Source organism: Neodiprion virginianus, chromosome 2 (assembly GCF_021901495.1).
Source record: "Neodiprion virginianus isolate iyNeoVirg1 chromosome 2, iyNeoVirg1.1, whole genome shotgun sequence".
NCBI lineage: Eukaryota > Metazoa > Arthropoda > Insecta > Hymenoptera > Diprionidae > Neodiprion > Neodiprion virginianus.
The window spans coordinates 34,805,085-34,832,634 of NC_060878.1; the positions used below are offsets into that span (position 1 = coordinate 34,805,085).

Genomic DNA, 27,550 nt, shown 5'->3' on the forward strand with positions numbered 1-27,550 from the left:
AATACTTATTTCAGGTTGTCGGTTAGAGTCCATTAGTTCCGTTCATGGAGAGCTTAGGAAAGACTCAGGATACTGAAGTTGTTATCTTGATATTACTTGCCTACCACCTAAGCCCTTGTTCTGAAAACTTTGACCAGTGCAGGATACAGACTAATTTTCGATACTAGTCGGTATTCGTTATGTCATCTTAGGCCTATTTATATGCATACGTGGTAATAGGATAAAGTGAATTTTTATTGGGTAGAGTTATATGTTTAGCGCCACGCTGATAAAACGAAGAAAAAAATGCAGTGATTCTTTACGGTCAATTATTTATTTTCTCCTGTTTGGTGCTTTCGTTATTTTCGTCTATAATTGTTAGTCTTTTTTTATTTTTTATTTTTTTGAAAATTGATAATTGATGCGTATATATGTATATGTACGTGACGATGTATATTCGTTTTGACAAATGGATGACAAAAATTTATGCGCATTCAAAACTTATTTTATATTACCGTGTAATCAGCAGACGAAACTATACTTATATTGTAGAAGTGTATCAGTGTCTTATCATTAATTATCTAGTATGTTTATACGTGCTGCTGTCATTTCCCATTTTTTTTTTTTTTTTTGCTTTTCTTTTTCTTTTTTTTCCTTTCTTCTAAATCTTCTTTTTCCTTCATCAAACACCAAGTACAGCAGACAAAATTAAGAAAATTAAAAGAAAGACGGTATCGTTTACAAAATCGTTTCCATTCTTTGTCGCATAACTTGTTTCTTCAATTCGTTTCCGACTTGGCATTATTTCTGTATACAAATGACGTCCATGTACCGACAAAAGCAGTTATGACACCATCGATGTAATTAATCTTTTCACTTGCGTTTCTATCATATAATTTCACACGAAAGCTTAATCACATGGGAGAGCCAATTAGGTATTTTATACATTGCTTGATATATCAATTTTTTTACCACAAAATCGACGATATAACTTCATGCCAATATTACCAGTTCATTTGTGACACCGTATTGTTACAACCAGCTATCAAGTGTTTTTAGTGATTGAGTTTAACAATCGAACGAAAGTTCTTTGTATCCCCGCGGTTGCGATCTGTTTCACATTTAACTACATATTTGTGTCTTTCCGTGCATTCTCACGTCTCCAATGAACCACTTGTTTACGGAAATGCCGGGCTCTCGTTTCCCTGCGGCTGATACTACCGCGTGGTTCCGATGATTCAGCTTCAAGTTTCCTGTACTCAAAGCCTGCTCCTTGACAAGTATTCGCTTACACGCTTCTGCAACAGCAATAATCATAAATTAATCCCTCGGATGATATCCGCTGATACATATCAAGGAGCGTTAAAAACCGACTGTTACGACGCTTTTGAGAGTTATCCGTTATCTTATATTTAAACTATCTAGAGTGGGTAAAAGCACTTCGCACTTGTTCGCGTACAATAATTGCGTTGACCTTGCTGATATTCGTGGGTTGCAGATTGCAGACACGCCATCGGGCTGGCAAAAAGCAAAGATGCATAAGGAGAACTCAGTAACATAATATGACATACGACCTTCGAGGCTGCGGTGTCTAGGCGATACCAAATAGTTTTTATGCAAGTGACCATCGAAAAAGTGATTTATTAATAGTTAATCAACAAAGGATCTGAGTCGACTAGATCAGTTACTGAAAAGATATAATAGGAGCAGAGCACAAGACAAAAAGGATCCTGGTTCTTGTTGGACATACCGTCACGACTTACCTGTTACAAAAAAAAAAGAACTTATACACAACTCTCAGGACCTGGTATGGAATTCGCGATGATAATCTCCTTCATGAGGTTTCGGTCAGCCTTGAAGCTGATGGGTTCCCACGACTTTGTGGAAAACGGGTTCAACTGTAAGGTAAAGAAATGAGAATGGACGAAAGCTCAGTAGGTCATGAATTTTGTGAGTAAAAATCCGTCAAATTTTTTTACACTCACGGTATAACCATTGGTCTGGAGACTCTGTTTGTGAATATCACACGGTGAAAACAATTTGTCCGGACGTACGGGTAAAAAAAGTTGTGGTTCACGGTTCAGTTTCCCTTGTTCTAAAATCGAATGAATAGAAATTGTTTGAACCGTGTTAAACTGGCGTCTGAATATTGATCAACGGTTAACTAAAATCGTATTGTTTCAATGAATTGAAATTCTCCAAGGCCGAAGGTGCGTTTGTTTCATATTACACATTGCGATACTTTCTACATCGACAACGGACAAAATTTACCTTGCGGAGATTGTATAATATCTGGTTGAATGTTGAGAGCGTAGTCGGTGACCTGCTTGAGCGTGTACTCGACGAAATACGTGTCGCCGTTTGTGATATCAAACATGGAATTATTCTTGGAATCCGGAGGTGTGATTATAGGCTGTTTCATGTACGGCTCGATGTGGACCGGGGATGTGGCCCCACGCCGTCGGTACATCATTAATATTACAGAAAGTGTTGCAATTCCGAGGGCCATTAAACATCCAGTCAACAGCAAAATAAGCGCAATGACGTTAATGCCGCTGTCTGAAGTAAGAATATTACTATCGTCATTATCATTATTTAAACGGATCCAAGCGCCCTCTAGGCTCCTTTTCGCATACGTTATGAAAACACGCGCGATGAAAACACCTTTCCCAAACGGCTAAGGCTTAACAAATTTCACCTGCCTTGTTCAATCCCAAACCGATTCATGTGCAATAATACCTGCGTGCTTTTCGGAATCCCGAAGCGTAATGTCGTCGAGAAGACAGATTTCGCTTCGTCCTTTCGCATTCACTGCGTACATGACAAGGTAAAACTGAGTGGCGGGAAGAAGATCTGCGACGTTTATCCTGAATATAGGAACATCCGGGGTCACGCTTGATATGTTCACACGCAGATGATCGGAGAGGACTTCGTATGCTTCCAGTCTGAATTCCTGGCGTAAACCTCCGTCGTATCCCGGTACACAGTCGACCTCGAGTATTTCAGAACTTCTGTTCAGCGACGCTTTGACCGTGCAATTATTCAAGGGTCCGGGTTTTACTGAAAAATCACGAATACTCGTGAATCTTTTCGCGTTCCGTGGCCCTCGAAATACCTGTAATTCGATATTGCAGCTGCACTCACCGGCTGGTATAACTTGATAAACGCATGGCGATTCCTGTTTGCCAATTGCATTTTTACCCCAGCAAGTTAGAGCCCCGTAATCACGTTCGGATATCGGAGTGTACATCAACTCGCTCGTAGTTCCGTTATCTCCGTCAAACGTCACGGGAGCAACGTCCAAATTTTCCCCACTATTATTAAACTCCCAGGTGAAATCAATCTCGGCGGGGTCCGCAATTACCTGGCAACGTACTTTCACGGATTCTTCAAGAGACGCACCAATGATAGTGACCTCTTTCGCTTTGCAAACCGGGGCAACTGAAATGTAAATATTCTTACTGTAACGCCGTGTTTCACCTTCGTATTCTCAACGCAATTATCACGGAATTCCTAGTAGCCTGTGGAAATTTCGCAAGCTGTTGTTTTACCGATGTACGCAGGTACTGCAAGTAACTTTATTCATTTTTGCAAACTAAATAGATACTTGGTTGCAGACCTCGTGTGATCAAGTGTCAATTGGAGCCTTACGATGAGTAACGAGCTTGCTCGAATAGGAACCGCAACCAAGATACATTATTCACTGTTTTGGCAATTATGCAAATTCAAGCCACGGGTGAATCCAAGTCATGCTGAAGATTAGGAAAAAGATATCGCCTTCCAAAGAAGGCACCGTGTGTTCAGCTGGCATTGGAGTTACGTGACACGTGACTTGAAAGTGAAGCAAAAACTGAACATGGTCTGTAATTTGTCGCAGCGGAATTGCGCCAGTTTCCTGCAACACCTTTTCCGCGCGGCGAAACGCACCTTCAAGTTACATCGAACTTACATTGGATTCTGAGTAACACACTGGGACTAGTCGTTTCTCCACGTTCGTTAGTCGCAACGCAGGTATAGTTTCCGGCATTATCCCTGCCAATGCTCTGAAGAACCAGACTTTTCGTACTCATTATAACTCCGGCTGAGAAATTTTGGAGCAGCATTAATCCCTGAAAATGACAACGGACATGACTTGTACCTCCAGACATTATCAAACAAATCGTGCAGATTTATATTATGCCTCGTTTCGACGCGATATTTTCATAATTAATCATACGATACTTTCTTTACTCGCGTATCAATAACATTTTCTTTACCGCAAATAGATTCGGGAAACAAGTTAATTGTGTACTAACGTTGTGCTGCCATGTAATTTTGCTCAGCTCAGGATTCGCCCGAACTTGACATTCAAAATAGACGTCATCGCCTTCTTTTATATTCTCCGCATTCAGCGTACTTCCAAGTTGTAGAAACACTCTAGGCGCGACTGAAATAAGTTTCTGAATCACGTCTGGGTTGCAGAAATTTCTTAATACGTCTTAATACGATACTATCGAAACGGTCACTTGGCGTGACTCATTTATAGTAGGAGAATTCAATTCCATTACCATTAAGCGATGTACTCACATACGACATTCAGCTGAAACGTGTCTTCCAAGAAAGCACCCGGCAAGACTGGATTCTCTCCACGACATTTGAGCGTTTTCCCATCATCCTCGGGAGAAGGTGTGAACGTCACAGTGTTCAGAACGACGGTGGCATTACCGATCTCTCGGAACTGAAAGTGATAAGTATAAATATTCGGTAAAACTATCCTGCCGTGCAAAACCATGACCGAAAGTGCAAAATGGGGGACAAAACTTTGCTTGCACATCTGATGCACACCTTTCCTTTTCGGAACCCCACGGTTCCGTCGAACCAAGCGATCTGAGCACGAGGATGCGAGCCAACAACTTCACAAGTTAGGGAGTACTCGCTTTCCGCCTCCAAAACATCGGGCTTGGATACTATCTTCACCGATAACGGTTTCACTGTAATCATATTACGGATACATAGAGCAAAGTCGATTCGAAGGATGTGTTTTTTATACTCACAATAAACGTCCAAGAGGACAGTCGTTTCCAGCGGCGGTATCAGCTCGGTATTAGAGGCTCTGCACTTGTACGTTGTGTTCAGATGCTCTCTCCGCAATTTAGGCACCGTTAACTTGCTAACGATAATATTTAGGCCGGTTTCCTCCAACTGACCGCCACCTTCAACCCCATTGACGTACCACGTGATGTTCGGTGCCGGTTTTCCTGTTTTAGAGCAAAGTTAAACTTCTCCAACAGCATGTACGGTTAACCTTTGTTTATCTTTTACTCTTACTGTATATCTGTTCTATTGCACCATGTGTCGACGATATGCAATATTTCTGTAATAACTGTTCAAACGGCTAAACCGAGAAAGTTGTATCGAAAGGAATTGTTTTTGAAAGATTTGTGCAAGCGCCAACCGTTGTTACAGGCTCTCCTAAATTGCCCTTCGAATACACCGATATAGGCATAATACGAAATGTGCAGTTTGGCGAGGAAGTTGCCTCTTGGACATGACTTAATTTCCATATATTGAACACGTTTATACGTGGTATTATACATGTATATGTATATATATATATATATGTATTCACCTCCGCGAACCTCACAGGATAGACCAAATTCAAGGCCTACTTGAAAAGGTCCAACGATGTGATCCACCTTGACGCCAGATCCATCGTAAATCAGGAGCTGATGAGGCGGCACTGAGGTGTGAAGATAATTTGAATACGATAGTTCAATAAGATAATTTATGGATGTTTAATCCGTCGTGTAATGTTTGAAGCAAAATGGATACGTAAGGTATTCATTACGTTATACCGATTCGATACAGAGAATGGAATCCTTCGATTAAGAGTTTAATACTCACCTATTACCGTTAGATTAACTTGAAAATTTCTAGTCGGTGAATTTCTGAAATCCACCCTACATCTGTATATCCCTTCGTCGTCCAGCTGAACGGCTTCGAGCAAGAGTTTGGCTGGCTTCGAGAATGTGACGAAGCGTGCTCGCGGCCCGAAAGCATTGCCATCCGACCAATAAAGCGCCGTACTAAAACCCCTACCTCGAACATCGTACCTGGTAACAGTAATTACTTACCGATTTTTAACCGTTCCGGGTAAGTCGAACCGTGATCGTAAAAAATGTATGCAGGGGTGAGAAATCGCCGTTCATCTCGATTCATGCCACTGAATAATAACGAAGAAAAAGTGTCATGCTGTACCTGTAAATGGGCTTTACTGAGGAGTCACGAAACCACAGCACCATGTACACACGATCTTCTCGAGTGGATGGTTCAATGTCACAAGGTAATTCCGCGGTTCGACCAAGCACCGCTGTTACTTCTAACGTTGAAACTGAAAGTTTTATACAGCGTTAAACAAAGAAGTTTCGATGCTCCACTCCTCGAGTGCGACTATCAAATTGTCGGGCACGTTTCTTACTCAATGACAGTGCTCGTGCGATATGCGATCACGCGAGCTCTTGTTTCCCATGTTATTTTAGCAGTTTCGCGGTATGATAATGTATACTTACAATTAACGAATATATTTGCATACGGATACGCACATGCGTGGGTGAATGTACCATCTATCTAGGTATGTATGTAAATCGTGTACCTGGATCGTCGTCCGTATCCCAATTACCAGTAGCGTTCGCATGGCCGATAATTGTGAGCAAATAACCACCGATAATTAGGTTGACTACTGTCACCAGCAATACTCCAACTGCCATTCCAAACTTTGATATGCTTTCTGCAGGTCCCGAACATCCATCCACCTGCACTTGCACAAGCTCGAGCACAAGCACCACGGTATCAACAGATTTGGTACTGCCTACTTGTTGTTTACCGGCGGAATTACTGTTTTCGAATCATCATTCCAAATTTCCCATCTTCATCCCGTGCCGAATCATTTTCGAGTTTTCTTTTTTTTTTTTGTTTTATATATATAAAAAAATTTGTCGTTTCCTGATTTTTATTTGCAAAAATTCACAGTATACGCAGGATTTAATTTTAGGCATCCATGACGGTAAATTTATAATAGAAAATAATTACGCGACCCGAATTCATTATCGCGTCAAGACTTTATTGTGTGTTTTGCATCAGGTGTGTATATTTGTGGTATTAAAATTGACAATGCATACTTCGATGATATTGTATTACGCGCGCGTATTACGTTTACAAAATTTTTTCCAAGTGGTGGAGAAAGAAAACTAAACCGAGAGATATGTAGATCATGTGCATTTGCGTATGAGCTTGTTTTTCGTTAATTAAAATTATTCTAAATTTCGTTGAACCGATGTATATCTTTACTTTAAATAATCCAACGAACATACGACTACCGGCTTATGAAATATCGTAGTAAATTGATTCACAACACATTGTTTTATACCGTAAATAAAATCCATTTCATTACTATCCAGTCTGAAATAGATTATACGATTGATATTTGTCATTTGAATTTAGGCATGATATTTTCATCGAGAATTATATAATTATTACACGTAAACTAGTGATGCTGTATGTTCACGGGACAAAAATACATTTCACGAAACTTTTCTCGTATACATATTAATATTCACGAATAGATACGCCACCTTGGTTTCGCTTGCGGGTCATCACGCGTATCACTTTGCACGAACGGGTAAAATATTTTCGTCTCGATCTTTAAAAATTTAATCGTCGTCGTAGTACGAAAGTAGATTATTATTAAAACCAATTTACGCGTATTAAGTATCAGCACCCGGCTTGTGGGTTTAGGTAATTTTTCAACCGGCGGCAGTGCGTTTTGCAAAGATTACACGAAAGTTGTACCAGCGTGCATAGCGTATTAATAGCAACTTGTGAGTAAGGACTAGATAGTGAGGGTACAGCTCGATGCGAAAGGTCCACCCTCAAAAGTGCCAAAGAGTCGTATCAGTCGGGGTTCGGGCTGAAATCGTTCGTGAAATATTATTACTCCCGGGGAAATCACATTTTTATATTCACTATCAGGGATGAAATTGTGTAAACAGTTGATTCGAGATTCGGGAATCAAGACGCCGAACAAACCACCACCATCCCTCACTACACAAGTAATAACACATTCGGGCGTTTCCGTAAAGCGATCGTTAGATGACTACGCTCGGAGTTCCAGCGCGACGACGCAACTCATTTTCTGGTACAGGAAGGAAGGGTGGAAAAGAGGGAAAGAGGGAAAGAGGGTTGCCCGGATAGGGGCAGAAAGAGAGGCGGGTGGGGGGGCAGGGGGGGGGGGGGGGGGAGGGGGGAGGGAGAGAAAGATGCGGGCGAGGTGGGAAACGCCGAGAGAAAAAGGATCAAGAATCATTTTCATTGTCTCGTATCTGCTTATCCCGCACGTCGATCGAGTCAAAATTCATATCACACACATGACATGCGGTCTGAAAATCGTTTTCGGAAATCTTCTTGAACTCATAATCCTCATAATTCGTCAATTCCCCTACCACACACACACACACACACACACACCTGTAATATCTGATGTAAATTATTACCAGGTATCATTTCAACTCCCAGGTACAGGTCAATGTGTCCCCGGGCGCCAAGCGCCAGTGTAGGTGTAAGAAGCTCGAAGCATATGTCATAGCTTTGAATATCGGGGAGGGAAAATGTCGATGAAAAACGATAGAATGGGACCTACGTCGCTGATACTCACGATCATGGCTCTGCAGCATCGGACGAAAGCACAAAAGCTCCAGGCGTGAGAAGGGCCACGGTACCTACCCTGCTTCTTCATTCAGTTCACCATCAATGGGCCAGAAAAACGGACAACGGCCGAACCTTAGCCTATATGCACAGATACCTTTTAACGGAAAGATTAATATACACGGACGGACGCTCAGTTGCCGGCCTACTTAGCTACTGACTTACGACCAATGTCGTTCCTGCTAAATATTACGAATATAGATCGTACTAAATTTTGGAACGTAATTCCCAGCATCGTGAACTCTAGCGGAAACGATTTCTTTTTTGGCAGTTTCTCGAGCTTTTGACCGTTTGAATCGACCGCAAGATAAATTCACCCGCTTCTACTTTCGGCGGTGAAGCTCGCGCAGCATGTCTCTCGAAAGGATACGGATTGATGGATGAATATGAAATTCTTACAGCTTTTAGGGGGAGAAAGAGAGAAAAGAAATACATCGTTCCGAGTCGTAAAAGGTGAGGACTATAAAAGTGAAGTTTCTTGCATCCGACTTTTGATTTCTTGGTGTGTTAAGTGAAGGGGGGGAGGTATTACTCGACGATATTCATTTTATTTGTCATAAACTCCAAAGCACAATTCGAGAAGAATTTCACTCTGTCGGTTTGAAAATCCAGGTCGTCAGCTACGTGGTTTACGATGCCTAAGTAATTTTCGCTGCCGATCATGGCACGGCTGGACCCCAAGAGCTATCCTGGTTTGCCCTCTGAAAGTCCGAGGCACACGAACACCCCGAAGGACTCAAAGATCATTTTGCTTGTCCTTTTATCAGTGAAGATCCCGTTCAAAGATTGACAAAAATTGCCACCGCCTTGAGCGGTGAAGTAGCATACGTTGCCCCCCAAGTAGTTGGTTATGGAAAGACAAGTCATGTCGAGTATTATGGTACAAGTATAGCTCGCTACCTTCGCTGGCCACTTAAGACCGAACATGAAAAGAAAGAAACATAAAAATTATTTATCGTCGCTACAGCTCGTTCAAATCGTTGTAAGCTATATCGGTTTCTCTGTTGCTAAGAGCCTCTGTGTTTTGATTTTTATTTTCCCTGCAACTTGAGGTTGAAAGGGTTTGAAGAAATGCGCAACTTTTTTCACTATTCAATTGAGTGAGAAACGATTTACGCCTGATATTAAATATGGAAACGAAATAATCATTGTGCAAACAATCATATGTTTGTTTGACGCTAATGGTTTCGCGGAATAAGCGTAGATATAATAACGTATACAAGAGAATAATAATGAATTATATGTCTTGCAATTTATATTCCACACCGTGCATTATATTGTGATTTCCGTAAAACGAAATACATTGTATATAAAACACGTATATAGAAGATCGATTTTTCTTATACTAACCGCGTTTGTATAAATAATGTATCTACTTATATACGCGCGCAGTGTGCGTACGTTTACAATACACACGAACGCGAAACATCATTGATGTTTAACGCGAATATCGTGTCACGGTGCGTACAATTATCCCCCATTTTCCAGTTTTATTTATTTTCCGTAATTTCCAATTGCGGGGAAAACAACATTACTATTGTTATTATCGTTATTATACAGTTGCCACCATGCGAAATCGCGAGATAAGAATTCGAGCATATATCAAGGGATCACCGATTGTTTTTGTACGTTGAAAAGCAAATGAATGAAAAAAATAAAAAGGGCAAAGGAAAAACGAGTAAAATAAAAATACAAGGGAAAAGGGAAGAGAAAAAAAAAAAAAAAAAGAAGAAATCCCACCCCCGCGGTGGCGTATGGATGTGTGCGCGTATTCGTTGGAGGTGAGCACAGGGCGCATGCCAGGTAAAGGGTGCGCGCGCGTATTCTGCTCTTTTCGATCGTCGCTACTGTAGAGAGGTTCTAGCTCCATGGCGCCTGTATTCCATTATTAGGGATTTTTAAAAAGCCTCGTCCGTCGTTAGTCGCCGAGGAATAACGTATGGCGTGAAACGGTGCGGTGATTTTAATAACAACTATGTGTAATTTTGTGAATCAATAACTGCACGGAATCAATTCAATAAGCGCTTTTACCTACACCGCGGAGTTTAATCAGAAAGTGTCGACAAGATCTCGCTCTCTCTCTCTCTCTCTCTCTCTCTCTCTCACACACACAAACTCACTCTCTCTCTCTCTCTCTCTCTCTCCTCAGTCTTAATTATATATATATATATATATATATACAGATCTGTACATACACCTACATGTATTATACAAATATATTACGGAGATATATGTCTTTTTTAACGGCATACGTACCAGCAAGCGTTATGTGCATTATGATTTAAAACATCGTCGCAGATTTACGCGAATATACATCGATATGAGAATATAATAGTGAAGGAGGAATTATTTATTACGATAATATCGATGTAAATGTCGCGTGATATTTGAGTAATAATCGTTAGTGTGAAAACAATCTCGTAGGCTGTTTAATTTGAAACAAACCTGTGAAATTATGGTTCCAAACACCTCTTAATAATTATGCAATGATGATCATCCAACTTCATATGTACATTACAAATGTACTGTGCATCTCGAACAGTAGACATTTCAGGATACTAATTCCGCTTGTTCCGCTATGGATTACTGGTGCCCTGTGCGTCAAAGACAGTGAGTTGAACATTAATTTGAACATTGCATTGATATCATGTATTAGTCTTCCCCGACCTTCGCCCTACGGTGTCAGTCACAATGCCATCCGTGTAGCTATGTAACTCTGTTATTCCTTGGGGTTGTAGTAAGTGTGTAAAACACGGTGTGAAAATTGTTGTATTGCACGAAAAAAGAAAAGATATATATATTACATATTTATATATTATTATATACATATTTATTTATTTATTTATCGCGTGCGAACTGTTGCTGACGGTGAGAGAATATAACTTATCGTACCGTACAAAAATGTACCTATAGCTATAGAATTCTTCCGCTTCTTTGCCTATAACGAAATGAGTAATGATCCTGTGATTCTTACTCTCTGCGTGACACAAATTTACCTACTCCTTTTCGTACGTGTGTAATCAAACGCGCGTTGTATTCCAGAATAAATATAAATAATATAGAGAATATTTCAAGCATGATAACGCAGGCCATTATGTTAGTCGTCAAAATACCGATACAGGGATAAAGAAAAACGCTGAGGTGTATTTCGCAGATAATCGAGTTACCTTCGTTCTGAATGTGACACACGACTCTAATGGTACTTATTGTTAGTTTACTGTGCGGTGTTCAATTCCGAAGTAACGTTCGCGTTAAGGTAACACGTACGAAGCACCGATTTGTGTAACGGCTCTTTTACTCTCTTCAAATTGTCCCATCGCGAGATCGTAAAGGTTTCACATCGAAGGTTTGATTGCCTCTATACGCGGTGAAAAATTACCCTCAGATTAATTCGCTATAGCTGACCGAACGTACGTTTTCCAATTTCGATAACACTTCTCAAGCATCCCTTGCACGCATGTTTTCACCAAATTTCTCCTGTTGTGCAAAAATTCTGGTCAGTACTGTAATTATTTTTTTACTGCCCTCGCAAATATGCATCTGGAATTCGCGACTATATATTATGTAAATATTTACAGGCAGTATTGGCATATTTGAGTCCAGCTTATAAGCTGCTTGCGCCTTTGCTGTCGGTTAATTTATACTACTTCCTTTCACATCTCAATACCTGCACGAGCTCTTTGTACACGTTCGCATAGAATACAGCGTAATAATCGGATTACCAAAGATATTTTTAATTTCAAGTTTCGAATATCCTGCAATATACGAACTTTGCAGGTGCTTGATTAATAATTATAATAACAGTAGTGACCTAGAGTATGGAAACGGACAATTGTTTCACCTTGCAAAGAGGAATCCTACGATACTCGGTATTACCAATTTACCGTCGGTAACAATGGATGATGAACAGTTTTCATCATAATTTCACAACGATTAATTGGGGCACCGAAATGGAATTTTTCCGCAATGGTTATTTTATGCATGCGGTGCACATATAATGTCGTAATTGCCCGCATGTACTATTATGTAAATTCGTGCATGCTGTCTATATGTGTATACGTGCCATTAAATTACTGTGATTAATTCAATTCGGTATCTCCGGTTTCGGAGACGTATTAAGCATTATACATATGTATAACACGGAATTTGATCAGCAGCGATAATTTCTGTACAACGTTCTCACGATTCCCAATATATTTCGAATTGCGATCACGAAGTCTGCTAAGACTCGTTAAGAGCTGAAATTAGATGAAAAACAATTAGTTTGAGCGAGACTGTTATAATCATGCGCCTAGCAGTAATGAATTACAGTTTTTCAATTATCTTTGCTTCGGTATGGAAATTCTACAAGACCGTCCGAGCATTGATTAGCATGTAACAATTAAGGGCCAATGACAGACCGGAAATAAATGACGTACTATCGACCCGACGTTATTTGGTAATACTTTCCCATTACGCTGGCCCCTTTTTTCTCTTCCAGAAAACTCGCACATTTCTCGACTTCGCAGCGCATAGACGGATGTTGGCATAAGAAATTCATGAGACAACACGTTAAATACAACTTCGTTCCGGCGTTTCGGTCAAGACTGTCGTATCCGTATTAAAATAGCGAAATTTTATGCGCTCATTATATAATAAAATGTTTTTTTTTTTCTCATGCGAGGTGAAAGAAAAGGCTACGACTATAACTACCAGGCAATTTTTCTGGCTCTCCAAATACGCGCATGTAGTTATACGTAAGTAATAAACTGTACAATTGTGCACCTCGGCACAAGAGCAGTTCGAGTCGATTTGCACTTGGGCCGTATTTCAGTCCCGCGAGCGTGTAATGTTGTTTTACGTTGACAGTGTAAACGTCATAATTTCCGAGCACCATTTCACCCCCGGATATGAAGTAAGGTTTACGATTTCGTTGAGATTTCTCGCTTTGCCTATCGCGGATTTACAGTGCATAGCCATTTTATCGCTAAGATCGCGTGTTTACCAAATATTACTTCTCGCGTACAATTTGACTGCGAATTGCTGTCATTTTCAGGGATATCGGCACGCGATTTCACCGTCGTGTAGTTACTTGTGTTTGAAATTTTTCATCCCGATATCAAGGTGCTCAACTGTACAATCCGTGTGATCATGGAACATAACCGAGGCAACGTAGGCATACCTGTACGAGCATCAAGTCTACCTTTCGCTCTCACTTTAAGCCGAGGTATCCGATTAACTGGTACACTTGAAACGAATAAAAAATGCATCCGCCTTTGAGTACGTTTATGGTGCGGTATTTCAAATGGAATAACTCGCGGAAGCGGATCAGAATTCGTATCACTTTTCACGCTAACCTTCCGAAAGTGTAACGATTTCTCCCAGAAATTAATACGAAGACCCAATGATTGGTATAGCAAAAATACTCGGTCATCACCAAAGATGAAATCGAGCCAATGTTTAAGTGGCAAGTTGACGCGTGGAAAATAAAACTTTTGCACTTGCCGCAGTACAGGTTTTTACAGCTGTATCCTAAACAGCAACATATGTTACAAAAAGATGCGCAAAGTTCTGTATGGAAACAGCAAACATTGCGGTCGCGTTAATGTTAAAATTGCGGTAGAATTTACCGCATTTTCCGTCACCTTCCATTTCTCGCCCCTTTTCAGTTTGAATGGATTAAAAACTCTCGGCCGACCTCACCCTATCATTAAAATAACCGGAAAAAACACGCTTGGAATAGTGTTTGCCAAAGGCTTGAACTCCTGCAATTTCAAGCTTGCAAGATTTACTGATACGAACGCTATTTATACAATTACCGTATTCGTGTTTAGGTATTATTTCAGACTGTAAAGGGCAAATAGTAGTTGTTTTATCAGAATCTATGAAGCATAGAAGACAACTGCTAGACTATAACAGTTATTTTATTGTTAGACAGAACTCTGCGTATTTGAAGACTTCCGGGTTTCATTTTCTTTCCAATTCTGAAATTTTACGGGAACTGCAACTGTTTCACTGTCAGTTAAATGCAACGGGTAGTAAAGGCGTGCAATTTCTACTCGTAGGTACAACTACTCTGTATCGGTGTATTTTGCAAATTTGCCTCGACAATTCCGGAACCGAAACTTGGCTTGCTTGCAGAATTCCAAATGGTTCCTTAGTTCCGTCCTACTACACAACCGCATCTATAAGATCACCTCACTTTACCAACTTCAGATTGCTTTTACCTTATATATTTCTAACACCATCCATTTTCCATTTTCCGTCGAAAATATAGGTGAACAATCTAGCGTAATCTTTTCCCAGCTTTACCGTGTCGTACCATTAAAAGCCGGATGATTTGGACCAACAATAGATGGCAGTAAAAACTAACACCTTTCTCTATCTATGATAGTCCTAAATTTTCAACAATCCAAATGTAATCCAGAACACCAACTCTCGGGAATTGTTAAGTTCACCGCCCACTAAGATCCACTAATCCCACGGTGTTAGTAAACCCTACATTCTGCCGACAAACTTCCACGCCATCCTGATGATCCGTTAAAATCCTTTTTAAACCACGCCCAGCAGCTCAGCTTTGCGATTTCCTCCTCGCCCTGTAATACACGTGCTCATTTCGTCATTCTGTTCCCCAGCCCGGTAATATCTTATACCAGATAATTGTCATCGAGCTTGTCTGAAATTGTCCGGATTTGCTTTCCAGTACCGCTGTCTCAAATCGTGGCACTCGTCGGAGACCCAACGTATTTACCCTGCGATATATCAACATCCCATGACGGGGACTCGGTATTACTCGTATTATGGTATCGCGAAGATCTCGGAACACCTGTGTATAGGTAAGTACACAATGACACCCATAAATCCTATTTATCGGATACAGTGTGTAATTATATGTACGTAGATGTGGTGAACCTCGTTCCAAGACTCCATTCCCATTTTCCATTCGAAGCCGTATCTCTGCGGATGTATTCTTACTTGTAAGACCTTCAATCGATCAAGGCTACCCGTATTTTGTTTTTCTTCGATTTCCAAGGTACGATATGTAAATTCTTTGGAAATGTCCGAAACACCAAAAGTAAGAAACACATTGACTCGGTGTCCCGGTGGAAATTTAAATTCGCATCCCTCATGTAAAATTGGTCCTCGTCTGCAATGATATCGGGAAATCGCGCATTCACTTTTGGAGTATTGGAATAACTGATCCTTGGTTGCTGTATAATCTTCAGCAGTGGACATTACTTACATTCGATACTCCAATAGTCGTGAAAATAGTACTGTTATCAGACTCCGGTAATCCAATTATTTGCCGAAGTGGTAACTTTTTTTCTAAGGTATAGACTGTGAAAAATAATTGCAACGTTCACCTTGTTCATCAATTACACTGCAACACAGTGCAGACGGCTGGATTTTTTTTTAGAAAGTTATAACTAAGGACCATTGCAAGATGCATTGAGATCAAGGATAGTCTGCATTTCCTTGCAGAAAAATGTTATTTCAAGCCACTTACAGGTCCACCTATATTGTTTCAGCGTTGATGCTAGAGATGGTGATTTTGGTATAGCTGAAAGATGGTCCGACGATACGGTATTTTCAAATCGGGCCTATTTTGTACCGGAAAAAAAACCAGCGGAACTTGGAATCGATCACGTAAAAGAGGGAGATGCTGGTCTTTATAGATGCCGAGTCGATTTCCAAATTGGTCAGACTCGAAATTCTAAAGTCAATCTTACGGTTATAGGTGAGCTGATAATTGAGAAATTAACTATGCTCTCCGATAAATACAATTATACATTTTATTCGTCTAAACTTGAGCGATCAACTATGAACTAATTTTTTTTCCTGCGTCACATCTTAGTTCCACCACATAAAATTGAGATACTGGACAGTGCTGGAATTTTGAGAAATTCAGTCGTTGGACCATATTCAGAAGGGGAAACATTACAGTTATTCTGCGATGTCTATGGCGGTATGTTTTGATTGGTATAATTATAAAAAAATTAAAGAGAGTTTTGTAAGTTAAAATTTTTAATAATCGTAGTACGTTCCAAGATATTATTGATTTATTAAATATAGTAAAAACAATGAAATATATTTACTGTCACTTTGCATTAGACAACTATTTCCGTCAATATCGGACCTTCTCAATTCATGTCATTATGTGTTTTACACTTTCAAAATTAGGATGAATACAAAGGTAAATAATTGTTATTCAGGTAAGCCTTCGCCGTCTGTTCTTTGGTATAGAAATGATGTGATGAAAAGCAATCAATCTGTGAAATTACACCACGATACCATAAGGAGTGAAATTAAAATACCAAACTTAGGACGTGACGATGTGCGATCGGAAATAACTTGTGTAGCAACGAATAACAACAAATCTATACCTCTCACCGCATCTGTACACGTGGATATGAATTGTGAGTAATAAAATACACTCATAAAATAATTATATTATGTAAATTTTTTTCTTATTTCATGCTATTACAGTGGCAGATCTATAATTTTAAGTCTATCTAGTGATTTACTGGGCAAGGTCGTCAAAATATATTTGAAACAGCTTTGCTTTGTTTTCAATAGAAATTTATTAATCAACGGGATACGTGTCCTGTATTTTAATACGACTTGGTTTCTGGTGGTGATTTATAATCATGGTTGTTACATAGTACCAAATTCAAATATTTTTTCACTATTTCAGTCGGCCCATTGGATGTTAAAATAGTAGCTGCTAATCAACCGTTATCTGCTGGAAGGAGGTACGATTTACTATGTAAAACATCAGGCTCTCGACCACCCGCAACAGTTACATGGTGGCGAAATGGACAACGTCTTGAAGGGTCTAAAGAAACTGTGAGCTTATTTAAGATATAAACTATAGTAAACTAAGCAGTTATAGTCTATACATTATTTAATTGTGAGATTAGAGCGAAATTAAAGATGATTATCTAAGTGCATGGATTAATCAGAATCAAACTTAATTTCCACGCATTCAACTTTTCTTCAAACAATAAAGAAATCATTTTTTAAGATAAAAAAGGAAATGATAGGTTTCAACTAAAATTTTGGAAAATAGAATTTCAAATGAAGATTATTTTTACAGACATCTAACGACGGAAATACAACCACAAGTATATTATCATTTGTGGCAACGAAAGCAGATGCTGGCAAACATTTGTCATGCCGGGCTGAGAATTTAGTTATTGGAAGCGGATCGATGGAGGATGGATGGACATTAGAAATACGATGTATGATTATAAATATTATCACAAATTCTGGAGTGGCAGAGTTTAAAATATTCATCTGAATCGTACTAATGTAAGTCGATTAATTCTTGCAGATGTTCCAGAGACACAGATTCAACTAGGTACCTCACTCAATCCAGGAGCTATTCGAGAAGGTACAGATGTATATTTCGATTGTTTGATTAAAGCAGAACCGGCTGTTTACAAGGTTGAGTGGCGGCATCAGGTACGTTGCTTGTGTGTTACACGCAAAGGAAAGTGTAAATTGTGAAAATTGAAAGGTGATCTACTCTACCCCTTTCTTGGGTGCAGGAATAGTCTCTATACTTTGTTTATTACAGGGAAAGGCTTTGCATCATAATATTGGATCAGGAATCATAATTAGCAATCAAAGCTTGGTTCTTCAAGGCGTTGATCGAAAGAGTGCTGGTAACTACACTTGCGTTGCATACAATAGCGAAGGCGATGGCGAAAGCAACCCATTTTACCTAAATGTCATGTGTAAGTATGCATTGAGGGCTAAGACATAACATCGCTTATTTAAAAGCTAGTTCGCATGAGCCAGTAAAAAAACTACTATAAAAATATCCCCGATATAGTTCAAATCTGTAATAATTAAAGTCAAAATAATATTCCTGGCATTCAAATGTCGTGAAACAAAATTGACTTAGAACTGAAGCTATTAAAATGGTACCCAACAGCGATGGTCATATATATTTTCTTCACAGTTGCTCCAACTTGTAAGCCGAATCAAACGAGAGTGCACGGCGTAGCAAAACAAGAGAAGGCCAACATATCCTGTCAAGTTGATGCAAATCCCCCTGAAGTACAGTTTCGTTGGACTTTCAACAATTCAGCAGAGAGCATTGATGTTGCAGCTGGACATATAGCCAGAGCTGGCACTTTGTCCATAGTTTCCTACACCCCAATGACAGAATTAGATTACGGAACGCTTCTGTGCTGGGCTACTAATCGCGTCGGAAGCCAACGAGTTCCTTGTGTCTACCACATTATTGCTGCAGGTATGCATGCACGTATACAAACAGGAATTTACTTATAACTAATTATCTCACTTGCATCGTCAATGAGATACAAATTACAACAAAAGTACAACTGCAGAGATAAAGTTTGATCTTTTTGTAACAGGACGTCCGGACATGGTACACAACTGCACTACATCCAACACATCGACAAATTCTTTCTCTGTGCGTTGTGCAGAAGGTTTCAACGGAGGCCTACAACAATCTTTTCTACTCGAAGTGCGAGAAAGTAATAGTCAAGATTTACGCGCAAATTTGTCATCTGTTGTGCCCCGATTTAGTGTCACTGACTTGGAGTCAGGTGTACTTTATCAAGCATGCATATATGCTTACAATGACAAAGGTCGAAGCGAAGCGATGGTAGTTCAAGCTGGTACATTGAGACTTCCCGAAAAGCAATTGACATCTGAATCAGGTAAGCGAGTAATGTTAATTTACATAGAATCTTTTTCTCCTAACAATGATATTGGTACAACCAAGGCAAGTTATATGCATTATGTAGACACAATTAGACAAAAATCCAACAATTCAATATCATTCTACTTAGTACCATGTTTCATTACAGATCGGCCACATCAACATATAAAGTTAACGCCGATGCTCAGTGTTATGATCGGAGTAGTGGCAGCGTTGGTTATTGTGGCTATTGTTGTCATGGTTGTTCTGCGCATTCAACACGCAAATGTAGAAACTGATGGAAAATCACACACGGAGGTGTACAGCAAGGCAAATAAAACAGTCACCATCCAGCGTGAATTAAGATTGCGAGATGGGAATAGTTTGTTAAAGGATGAAAAACATAGCGGGAGTCCGTTTAGAAAATTGGATACAGCAGGAGAGTTTCTTGACAACGATGACAAGAATCCAGACATCATACCTCAACAAATCAATGGTAACAGTGACGTATTACGTGTCAACATATGGAGAAGGCTCTTTACAGATTTACTAACAATCCTCATGAAATTATCAAATATTTTGATTCTGATTTTTTGACTTGTTAAGGTGATGAACCATCGGATTATCTGAGGAAGAGACGACTTATATCAACAATAGAAACTTCCCCGTCACGAAATTTAATGGACCATCCAGCAGTAGTAGCAATTAGTGGACAAAGTAACTATGTTGGATATTGTACAATACGTAACGGAATGCCACTCCACGATCTTTCAAATTTGTCATCAAAGCACAAAACTGTAAGTATGACAGTTTTATTATGGTAACATAACACACTTGATAAGGAGTTTCACTTTTGCAATGATCAAGTAAAACTCATCTACCTCAACTATTTGACAGAAGATCTTGCATGACACGACCACCTTCTGTCTTCAGTTTCAGCCAATAGTCAGCGAAGTCTATGGTACCGGTGTATGCACGCTGCCCAGACAATATTGGCCAAACGCCGAAGGTGTTCAGTCTATGACGATGAGCCCTCCAGTTCTGTATGCTGGTCTAGGAATGGTGAGTCACCCTACTCCTAGTACTACGCTTCTGCCAAAGGATGTAGAATCCCGAGTCGCTGCTCAGTGTTGTCTTCAATCGCAGCAAGAAGCAATAACAAATACGCCATTGGTGTTATCTAAAAGAGAAAGTTCTGTGTGATATATACCCAGAGAGGAACAGAAGTTTCATACGTGAACTATGTTGAACATTAATTCTAGTATAACGTGTAAACATTTGTATTAAAATGAGCCTAGTTTCTTTCAGTGAATTGTTTTCATCCCGTACCATATTACATCTATGTTCAATCAAGTGCCCTTTTGTATTGAAGGAAACTTAAAAAGCTATATTTAATATAAGTATATGAAGTTGTACGTATAACATGGGGCGCGCAAATGGGTTCTACATACAATTCATGTGTTGTAAATACATTAAATATGGAAATATTTTATACCGATCACTAGTACGATATTTAACTCGGTTCAATTGCATCTTCAAATTCATAGCATAGTACGTAAGTTCGTGTAGTACACACGATACCATCTTTTCAAAGTCGAATATAACCAGAACTGAGCATTGTGGACCTTTGATTGTGAGCATAAAATACGTATTGCAAAAATTATTCTTAATTCGTAGAATCCATTAATATATCGTTTAATCAGCAATAAGTTTTCATGAAATGATCATACATTAACCTGGTATTCAAAAAATCTACTATTATTTTAATGTATTTTTTGCTTATACTCAGGAGATTCTACAATTGACGGAAGGTCAGAATGTAGGTCCTGTATAGCTTTGTGATTTAATTAAATTCGTTCAGTTTTCCGTCAATACTGTCGTCTGTATGGAATATGAACTACCTTACTTCAAATTGGTAATCGTACTACTTGTGAAATTGTCTATCGTCATATAATGATTAATTGTCAATGAAAGATAGATCTATTTAAATTTTTATAGATGTGATCTTCAACAAAGCACCGCAAAATTGAGTTTAACTATAGATTTTATGGATGTAATTGTAAGCGCTGTTGTTGAAAAATTATAACTTCGAAAGTGAAATTATGTTCAACTCAGCACCGAATGTCATCCATTAAATACACATTCATCGAGCAATTTGTTGAACGGTTCAATTTTTATGTTCAGAATTTTTGAAAAGTTGATCTTGGAGCAGCGTTGAAAAAATATATAAATTCATATATATATATATATGTATATATAATAGATATGATATATATTTATATACGTATATATGTACGATGAAAATGCTGCCAGTTGTGGTAATACATAAATGCATAAGAGTTTTAAATAAATATCTATATTGTACAGTTTGAGTTACACACAGCATTGAAGATATGGTGCGTGATTTTTTCTCGTGATAAGTTATTAGTATCAGAAGTAAGAAATGACCTATAGTTAATGAGCATGACTTCAAAGAGAAATGTAATTCCAAATGAATTCGATTGTGGTGGAATATGATGATTGTTGACTGACATACATCATGAAATTTCTACTACGCATAAATTCTCAATAAATGAATACAATCTCCCAAAACTGTTTGTATACTATAAATCTAAACTGTATTAACACACCATGTGTACAAATGCGTGTAAGTAAATATTCTTTGATTAACTTAAGTAACTGTACCAAATCTGAGTGAATGTTTGTAATTTTTCTATATCACCTAAATTTTTCGTGATGATCATACGTCGTTGTGACAATTAGTTTATTTTAAGATCTATTTGCTGTTAATCAAATGGTAAGGTATGTAATTATATAAGCAAATACTAAAATTTTACCTTAAAATCGTAACTGATAAATATTATAATAGGCAGTGTACAAAGTCTACAATAATATAACATATCTATGGTATTGAACAGAATGTGACAGAATTGAATTTTCTTAAAACAATTAATTATGTACAATATAAAGTCACCGTCACTTTCAATTAAAATTAATAAAAGCAGCAACAATTATTTAACCTAAATTGATATACAATATCCCGTGGTTAACTGAAGTCCTGCAAATCTAACTTATGTCTTCTGAACTTACTTGTTAATTGTTTGTAGTTACTGAATACAAATTTGGCCCTTTCTTCAAAATAAAACCATTTTCGTTCAGTTTTGAAATTAAAGCGTTAAAATCATCTATAATAATTTTTTCTTTCGTTGCCAAGTCTCTCATTTCCCTCGTTGAAAATACTGTTTTTTCCATAGCAGCTGCTTTATCTCTTAATAAACTTATAAACGCTTTGACCTGTAGAAAAAAAAAACGTATAGAATATTATTAAGCGAAATTCTTACTGAGCCAAGTATATGTCAGGACATGTTTCTGTTCTCTATTCTGTATATCTATCCATAATTACCTTAGCAGCTGTTAATTTTCCAGATCCAGACAATAGTGAATAATCAGGCTCAATGTGTTCCACATCTACCTCTGCCATACTGAACTTTATTATCTCAATGACTTCCAAAGCATCACTATGCGTGGCTTCTTCTCTTAATTCCAACTTCGCTCTTGCCTAAAAATGAGGTATTAGAGCTCCAGATCAGCTTCTTGGATTGATATGAAACATGCCTTTGATGAGAATTAGCGTAAGTTTTTCACGTATCAAATAAAAATCATATTGTATTGATAATCTTAAAGCATTCTCATTAATTTTGAGGTACTTTAACATCTCTTTGCCACTCAGATGAACATATTGATTACGTTTCTTTAGCTAATCGTAAATGCATGTAAGAAAAATTCTACCTCAGTCAGTCTGATTAGTGCTGCCAATTGCCTTGGTGTCATGGGCGTTATTTTCTCCCTGTCGTTTCGCGCTCGACATTTTAAATAAAAATCTTTCAATACTTCTACTGCAGCAGGTGTTATTTTTGGTTTAACATATTGCCGAGCATATATAATATAGTTTCGAAGAATACGATGTGGTATTGGGTCAATGGTCTCAGTTGGACATAAACTCAATTTTTGCCTGTATTTAATATTTGTAAAACTTTAATAGGAATAGTGACATAGATAAACTTTGATTTTTCAACAACAGAAAATTTTTACCTCAAGTTATTTGCTGACGTAGAAGATTCACCAGTCGATAACGAATTGGTACTGTTAGACCTCATATCTCCAATTTGGTTGCTTATGCCAACATGTACAGCCATAACGTGGTCGGAGAGTAAATCATCCAAATGCTGTTGAAAAAAAAAAAAAAAAAAGATGGTCCCAATATGAATCACGCCATTTACAACTACATTACTCAAGATACGAAGATTTTTTTCTAGAAGACACTTACTGCATCAGGTTGGTCTAAGAGTATAAATATTAGATCGAAACGTGAAAGCAGAGGCTGCTTCATGTTCAAATTTTCAATTACAGTTTTGGACCTGTCATAGCGTCCTCTAGCTGGATTGGCAGCTGCCAAGATTGACGTCCTAGCTGGAAGGCAACATACCATCCCTGATTTAGCTACACTGACACTTTGTTGTTCCATCGCTTCAAGTAATGCCTATTTGAAAGAATAGAAACGGATACGTTATTTGAGTGAGACACTTGTGAGCAAGAATAAATTATAATCAGAGTAAACGTTACTTGATGTTGCGTTGACATTTTATCAAATTCATCTATGCAACAGGTGCCTTTATCAGCCAGAACAAGTGCTCCAGGTTCAAGAACGACGTCACCGGTACTGGCATCTTTCACAAGAGTAACAGTTAGACCCGTCGAGGTACTAGAAGTACCACATACATAAATACCTAGAAAAGAAAACTTAAGCAAGTAAGTCAGTGAATTTATGGACATATTGTACAGCAAGCTACTATTCACCTTTGGCTGCAACACGAGCACAAGCTTGCAACATTTGTGACTTTCCAAGACCGGGGTCACCGACAACTAAAACATGGACATCATCGCGCACATCCTGCGATTTTGTGCTCCCTCCGAACAGGCTTAGAATGAGTCCAGCTTTTATGAGTTCATGACCATAAATACTTGGACAGAGGGATTGCACAAGTAATTTGAATACATTTGGATCATGATAGACTTCCTGCAACAAAATAGAAAAGCCAATTAAAAATGCACTTGTCCTTGTTAATTTTACAATCTCACGCAACTGACAATTGACCTTTACTGCAAGGTGATCTACATCAGTCAGATCAAGTGCAACAGCACATTTGTTTTGCGATTTATTATTTAATATGTAAACAGCTTCCATGTATAAGGAAAACAAGTTCGCGGCAGTATTTCCTTTCGATGAATTCTTCTCGTTTCCTCTGACCTAGAATATTACATCAATTACTAAGCAAACTTGGAGAAAATAATTAAATACATACAAGCAAATTTTGTTCAAGAAGATTCTAATAATATTACTGTGAAACGTCAGTGGCAATGTAATTGTTGGATCTGCCTAGAATCTTTATTATATATGCTCATATTTTTAATAAAAATTTCAACTCACTTTAATTATTCCAGTCACGGTAATATCGTCTCCTGGCATACAAGTGTTGACTAAGTCTTCTATCAAGTCGACATCAATAATACGGGGCATTCTCCCTTTGTCATCCTGTACAGATTAAATATCTAATACATGCTTTGTATTCATCAATGATCGACATGTTTGTGATGATAAACTTTATAATATTGATGCCAGCTAAAGTTCCATGTAAAACTTGAAAATTGAAGTATATATCACAAGTAATAAACATGCATAGAAAAATGAATGACAACACCAAGGATGATTGCGTCTAGTGAAATAACCTGGATAAGAATTATGTTGTTAATAATGTAAGAAAATTGACCTGCTCATCGCCAACATGTTCCTGTAATCTTATCACTTGAAATGTTACAGTTTTTGTATGTACCGAACTCAAGAGAGGTTGGAATTTTTTTCCATTACAGGAAACGCACTTGGTTGGTAAGGTGTAAATTCCATCAACTTGTCTCGAGATCATGCGACTGCCGCATGATACACACAAGAACTCCATCCATTGGGCAAAATGCTTTATATTCCCAACCCTCATAATACATCCTCTGATGGATATTAGCTTACCTAGAGTAAATTATTTCATGTGTTATGAAACTTGCAAAACAATTTGATACAGTTTCGTTTTGATTAAAAGAGCTAGTATTGTATTGTGTGGAGAAGTAAAAACAATCTATGACAAACAATGAGTGGATAATTTGTAGTGCTAAATTCAGCCCAAGATTTATTAAATATGAATACAGATTCAGCACAAAATAATGATATTTTTGAAGTACATTGTCTGCCAATTGAAAAAGATAATCTATACGTTTTTTTGTACTTACAACTGATAAATGTCAACGAATGTTAGTGAAACCCACCAATTGCATGATAATACCGGATTAGTTTCCATTTACTTTTATGTTGATCGTGGTAAAGATTTTACTTTATAATTGTATTCTATCTATGTTTTTATTTTTCACATAATCATATCTTTGCACAGTTAACTTTGTTTATCTTTAAAATGAATAACATTGTTTTTTTTTTTGTTATAACAAAATAATAAGTTCAAAGTTAACACATGACTGCGTCGTGCATTGATTACGTGAAAACTGATTAGCACCAGGAGTTACGCTAGTTCCTATGATCATTAATACTAAGTTTATCCCCAGGTTCCTATCCAGGAGATAGAATTTACTTTTCTTAGTACCTTCATGGCATTATGCTTACCATAAGAATTTACCTTGAGGTCTCTCAGGGAGAGGACTGGACCATAATTGGATATTCTTACTACAGCTATTGGCAAGTTAGCTGAGACAGTCACATCATCCATTCCCTCTTTTGCTGTGATTGTTTCAATCATCATCTTGATGGTAATGCATAGTAAAATTAGAATCATTAATGCAAATCAATTTCAGACAAACAAACAATCTATGCCTACCTGATCAATTGCCATACCAAGGCAATTTAGCGTATGTTTCGGATCATTTGTCAGATCCTCTTTGAAACTACTCCACTCATTATAAAACGAGTCATCCTTAAGCAGGATCTTAATGTCAACATTATAAGGTTTGTTGTTTTCCAAGTTTGAAACTGGAAATATATCCATATGGGACATTATAAATCTTTGCATTGCTTCAATTTTTCTTACTGTCGACGAAGCTTTGGTGTACACTAAAATGATTGAAACAATTCTACATAGCATATGATCGTAATTAACAAACATGTTTCGTATATAGCCAGAAGAAAAATTGCATTTACCTTCGTTGTGGAAATATAAGTCCCAATTATGATATGGAGAGTTGTGTCTATTTGGATTGAACAGCGAGCATGCCTTGCTTGAATCTGTAGGATTTGACATGTCCTTTTTCGACCCTCCGATTGCTGAAACGGACACATTAACACGAAACAATGACGGAATTTCAATAATGCACTTGCGACATAAATCTAGAAATTAACGGAGCTTAACTGACAAAGCAAACAGAATTACTTGACAGGGTTTTTGGTAAAGACTGCTGAAATCCACGTGTTTGAAGTCAAACTTTTTTCTCGTTATACTTTGCATTGTCTATAACATTGTATTTAACTGAATACTCACTTTCCGTAATTTCAGATGGTCTTTTCCGCTTTCCTTTGTTTCTGTACCAACTTCTACCACGATTATTCATTTTGCAACGTGAACCCTAAGCAAAATTCACCAGTGGTAAACACACACCAAGATTAAAACTGAGAAAGCGCGTGCCGACAAGCGTAAAGCATTATCGTCTGCTATGGCAATACAATGCGCACGCGCGCCGTTGCCTGATGATGTATCAAAATCAAAACGCTGTTTTAGCTAGTCGCAAGTGAAGTACCTACGTTGGGTGGAGAAGCCGAATTGTTTTCGAAAAGTGTTTTGTATGAAAAAATATTCAGAGTAACTGTAATACGTCACGGATGCGCTAATTTTGATCAAGATGAAATGGATGCTCCGTATGTGAGACAGTATTTAACGCAGTGTTCTCTGATTTAAGACCTAAAAAGGTGATTGTCGAAGAGTTTTTATTTTTTTTTTTTGATAGGAAGAGATAGAACGAAGCTTCTTAAAACTTCGAGTGTATTTTAACACACATTTGAAGGTATGAGCAAAAATTTTGATGATCCAACTGTCGCAGAACGGCAGCGTTATTAGCTGACCCGTTGACTGA

At 38.2% G+C, this 27,550-nt stretch overlaps 3 protein-coding genes and 1 long non-coding RNA gene across 14 annotated transcripts; 2 read left to right on the forward strand and 2 right to left on the reverse strand.

Annotated features, from left to right (window-relative positions):
* Nucleotides 1–587: 587 nt before the first annotated feature.
* On the reverse strand, nt 588–8,108 carry LOC124298840 (protein turtle homolog A-like). Of its 3 annotated transcripts, none has more exons than XM_046751370.1 (15): nt 6,611–8,106; nt 6,217–6,349; nt 5,863–6,071; nt 5,588–5,698; nt 5,013–5,216; nt 4,804–4,949; nt 4,546–4,696; nt 4,275–4,405; nt 3,929–4,088; nt 3,124–3,420; nt 2,719–3,039; nt 2,251–2,538; nt 1,965–2,074; nt 1,730–1,877; nt 1,140–1,277 (listed from the first exon to the last, which is right to left on the reverse strand). In XM_046751370.1, exons 1-14 carry the CDS (start codon nt 6,723–6,725, stop codon nt 1,764–1,766), a joined length of 2,490 nt encoding a protein of 829 aa, XP_046607326.1. In that variant the 5' UTR covers nt 6,726–8,106; the 3' UTR covers nt 1,140–1,277; nt 1,730–1,763. The 3 variants fall into 3 exon arrangements, with proteins under 3 accessions (XP_046607327.1, XP_046607326.1, XP_046607325.1); XM_046751369.1 differs by having other exon boundaries at nt 1,142–1,277; nt 1,743–1,877; nt 6,611–8,105; XM_046751371.1 differs by lacking the exons at nt 1,730–1,877; nt 1,965–2,074 and having other exon boundaries at nt 588–1,277; nt 6,611–8,108.
* Nucleotides 8,109–10,515: 2,407 nt separating this feature from the next.
* LOC124298838 (hemicentin-2) lies at nt 10,516–22,498 on the forward strand. 4 transcript variants are annotated; one of them, XM_046751365.1, is made up of 14 exons: nt 10,516–11,328; nt 15,401–15,533; nt 16,227–16,435; nt 16,553–16,663; nt 16,911–17,114; nt 17,393–17,544; nt 17,795–17,939; nt 18,032–18,162; nt 18,278–18,437; nt 18,665–18,958; nt 19,083–19,391; nt 19,542–19,868; nt 19,979–20,169; nt 20,306–22,497. In XM_046751365.1, the coding sequence occupies exons 1-14, from the start codon at nt 11,205–11,207 to the stop codon at nt 20,573–20,575; spliced, it is 2,760 nt and encodes a 919-aa protein (XP_046607321.1). In that variant the 5' UTR covers nt 10,516–11,204; the 3' UTR covers nt 20,576–22,497. The 4 variants fall into 4 exon arrangements, with proteins under 4 accessions (XP_046607321.1, XP_046607324.1, XP_046607323.1 ...); XM_046751366.1 differs by lacking the exon at nt 10,516–11,328 and adding an exon at nt 13,327–13,454 and having other exon boundaries at nt 20,306–22,498; XM_046751368.1 differs by lacking the exon at nt 16,227–16,435 and having other exon boundaries at nt 10,519–10,670.
* Nucleotides 19,970–27,115, reverse strand: LOC124298841 (DNA helicase MCM8-like). 6 transcript variants are annotated; one of them, XM_046751374.1, is made up of 15 exons: nt 26,962–27,115; nt 26,625–26,747; nt 26,305–26,537; nt 26,094–26,229; nt 25,201–25,451; nt 24,861–24,965; nt 24,528–24,680; nt 24,230–24,449; nt 23,996–24,159; nt 23,700–23,912; nt 23,465–23,598; nt 23,162–23,384; nt 22,776–22,931; nt 22,463–22,666; nt 19,970–20,552 (listed from the first exon to the last, which is right to left on the reverse strand). In XM_046751374.1, the coding sequence occupies exons 1-14, from the start codon at nt 27,029–27,031 to the stop codon at nt 22,466–22,468; spliced, it is 2,382 nt and encodes a 793-aa protein (XP_046607330.1). In that variant the 5' UTR covers nt 27,032–27,115; the 3' UTR covers nt 19,970–20,552; nt 22,463–22,465. The 6 variants fall into 6 exon arrangements, 5 of the variants coding, with proteins under 5 accessions (XP_046607330.1, XP_046607329.1, XP_046607328.1 ...); XM_046751373.1 differs by having other exon boundaries at nt 24,230–24,680; nt 25,264–25,451; XM_046751372.1 differs by having other exon boundaries at nt 24,230–24,680.
* Nucleotides 23,625–24,121, forward strand: LOC124298845 (uncharacterized). Its single transcript, XR_006906898.1, has 3 exons — nt 23,625–23,707; nt 23,783–23,958; nt 24,039–24,121. It is a non-coding gene; the product is annotated as an uncharacterized LOC124298845 (long non-coding RNA).
* Nucleotides 27,116–27,550: the final 435 nt, after the last annotated feature.

Bases quoted from the DNA above. Each gene is read 5' to 3' on its own strand.
- LOC124298841 (XM_046751372.1), bottom strand. From the start codon at position 27,031: ATGAATAATCGTGGTAGAAGTTGGTACAGAAACAAAGGAAAGCGGAAA. The intron at 24,681-24,860 runs GTGAGTTGAAAT...GTAATATTCTAG, and splicing joins CCGTGACTGGAATAATTAAA to GTCAGAGGAAACGAGAAGAA. The intron at 23,599-23,699 runs GTAAGTGTCTTC...TTTTTTCAACAG, and splicing joins TCTTAGACCAACCTGATGCA to CATTTGGATGATTTACTCTC.
- LOC124298838 (XM_046751365.1), top strand. From the start codon at position 11,205: ATGATGATCATCCAACTTCATATGTACATTACAAATGTACTGTGCATC. The intron at 16,664-16,910 runs GTATGTTTTGAT...ATTGTTATTCAG, and splicing joins ATTCTGCGATGTCTATGGCG to GTAAGCCTTCGCCGTCTGTT. The intron at 18,163-18,277 runs GTACGTTGCTTG...TGTTTATTACAG, and splicing joins AGGTTGAGTGGCGGCATCAG to GGAAAGGCTTTGCATCATAA.
- LOC124298840 (XM_046751370.1), bottom strand. From the start codon at position 6,725: ATGGCAGTTGGAGTATTGCTGGTGACAGTAGTCAACCTAATTATCGGT. The intron at 3,040-3,123 runs GTGAGTGCAGCT...GTGATTTTTCAG, and splicing joins TTATCAAGTTATACCAGCCG to TAAAACCCGGACCCTTGAAT. The intron at 2,539-2,718 runs GTATTATTGCAC...TTCTTACTTCAG, and splicing joins GGATTCCGAAAAGCACGCAG to ACAGCGGCATTAACGTCATT.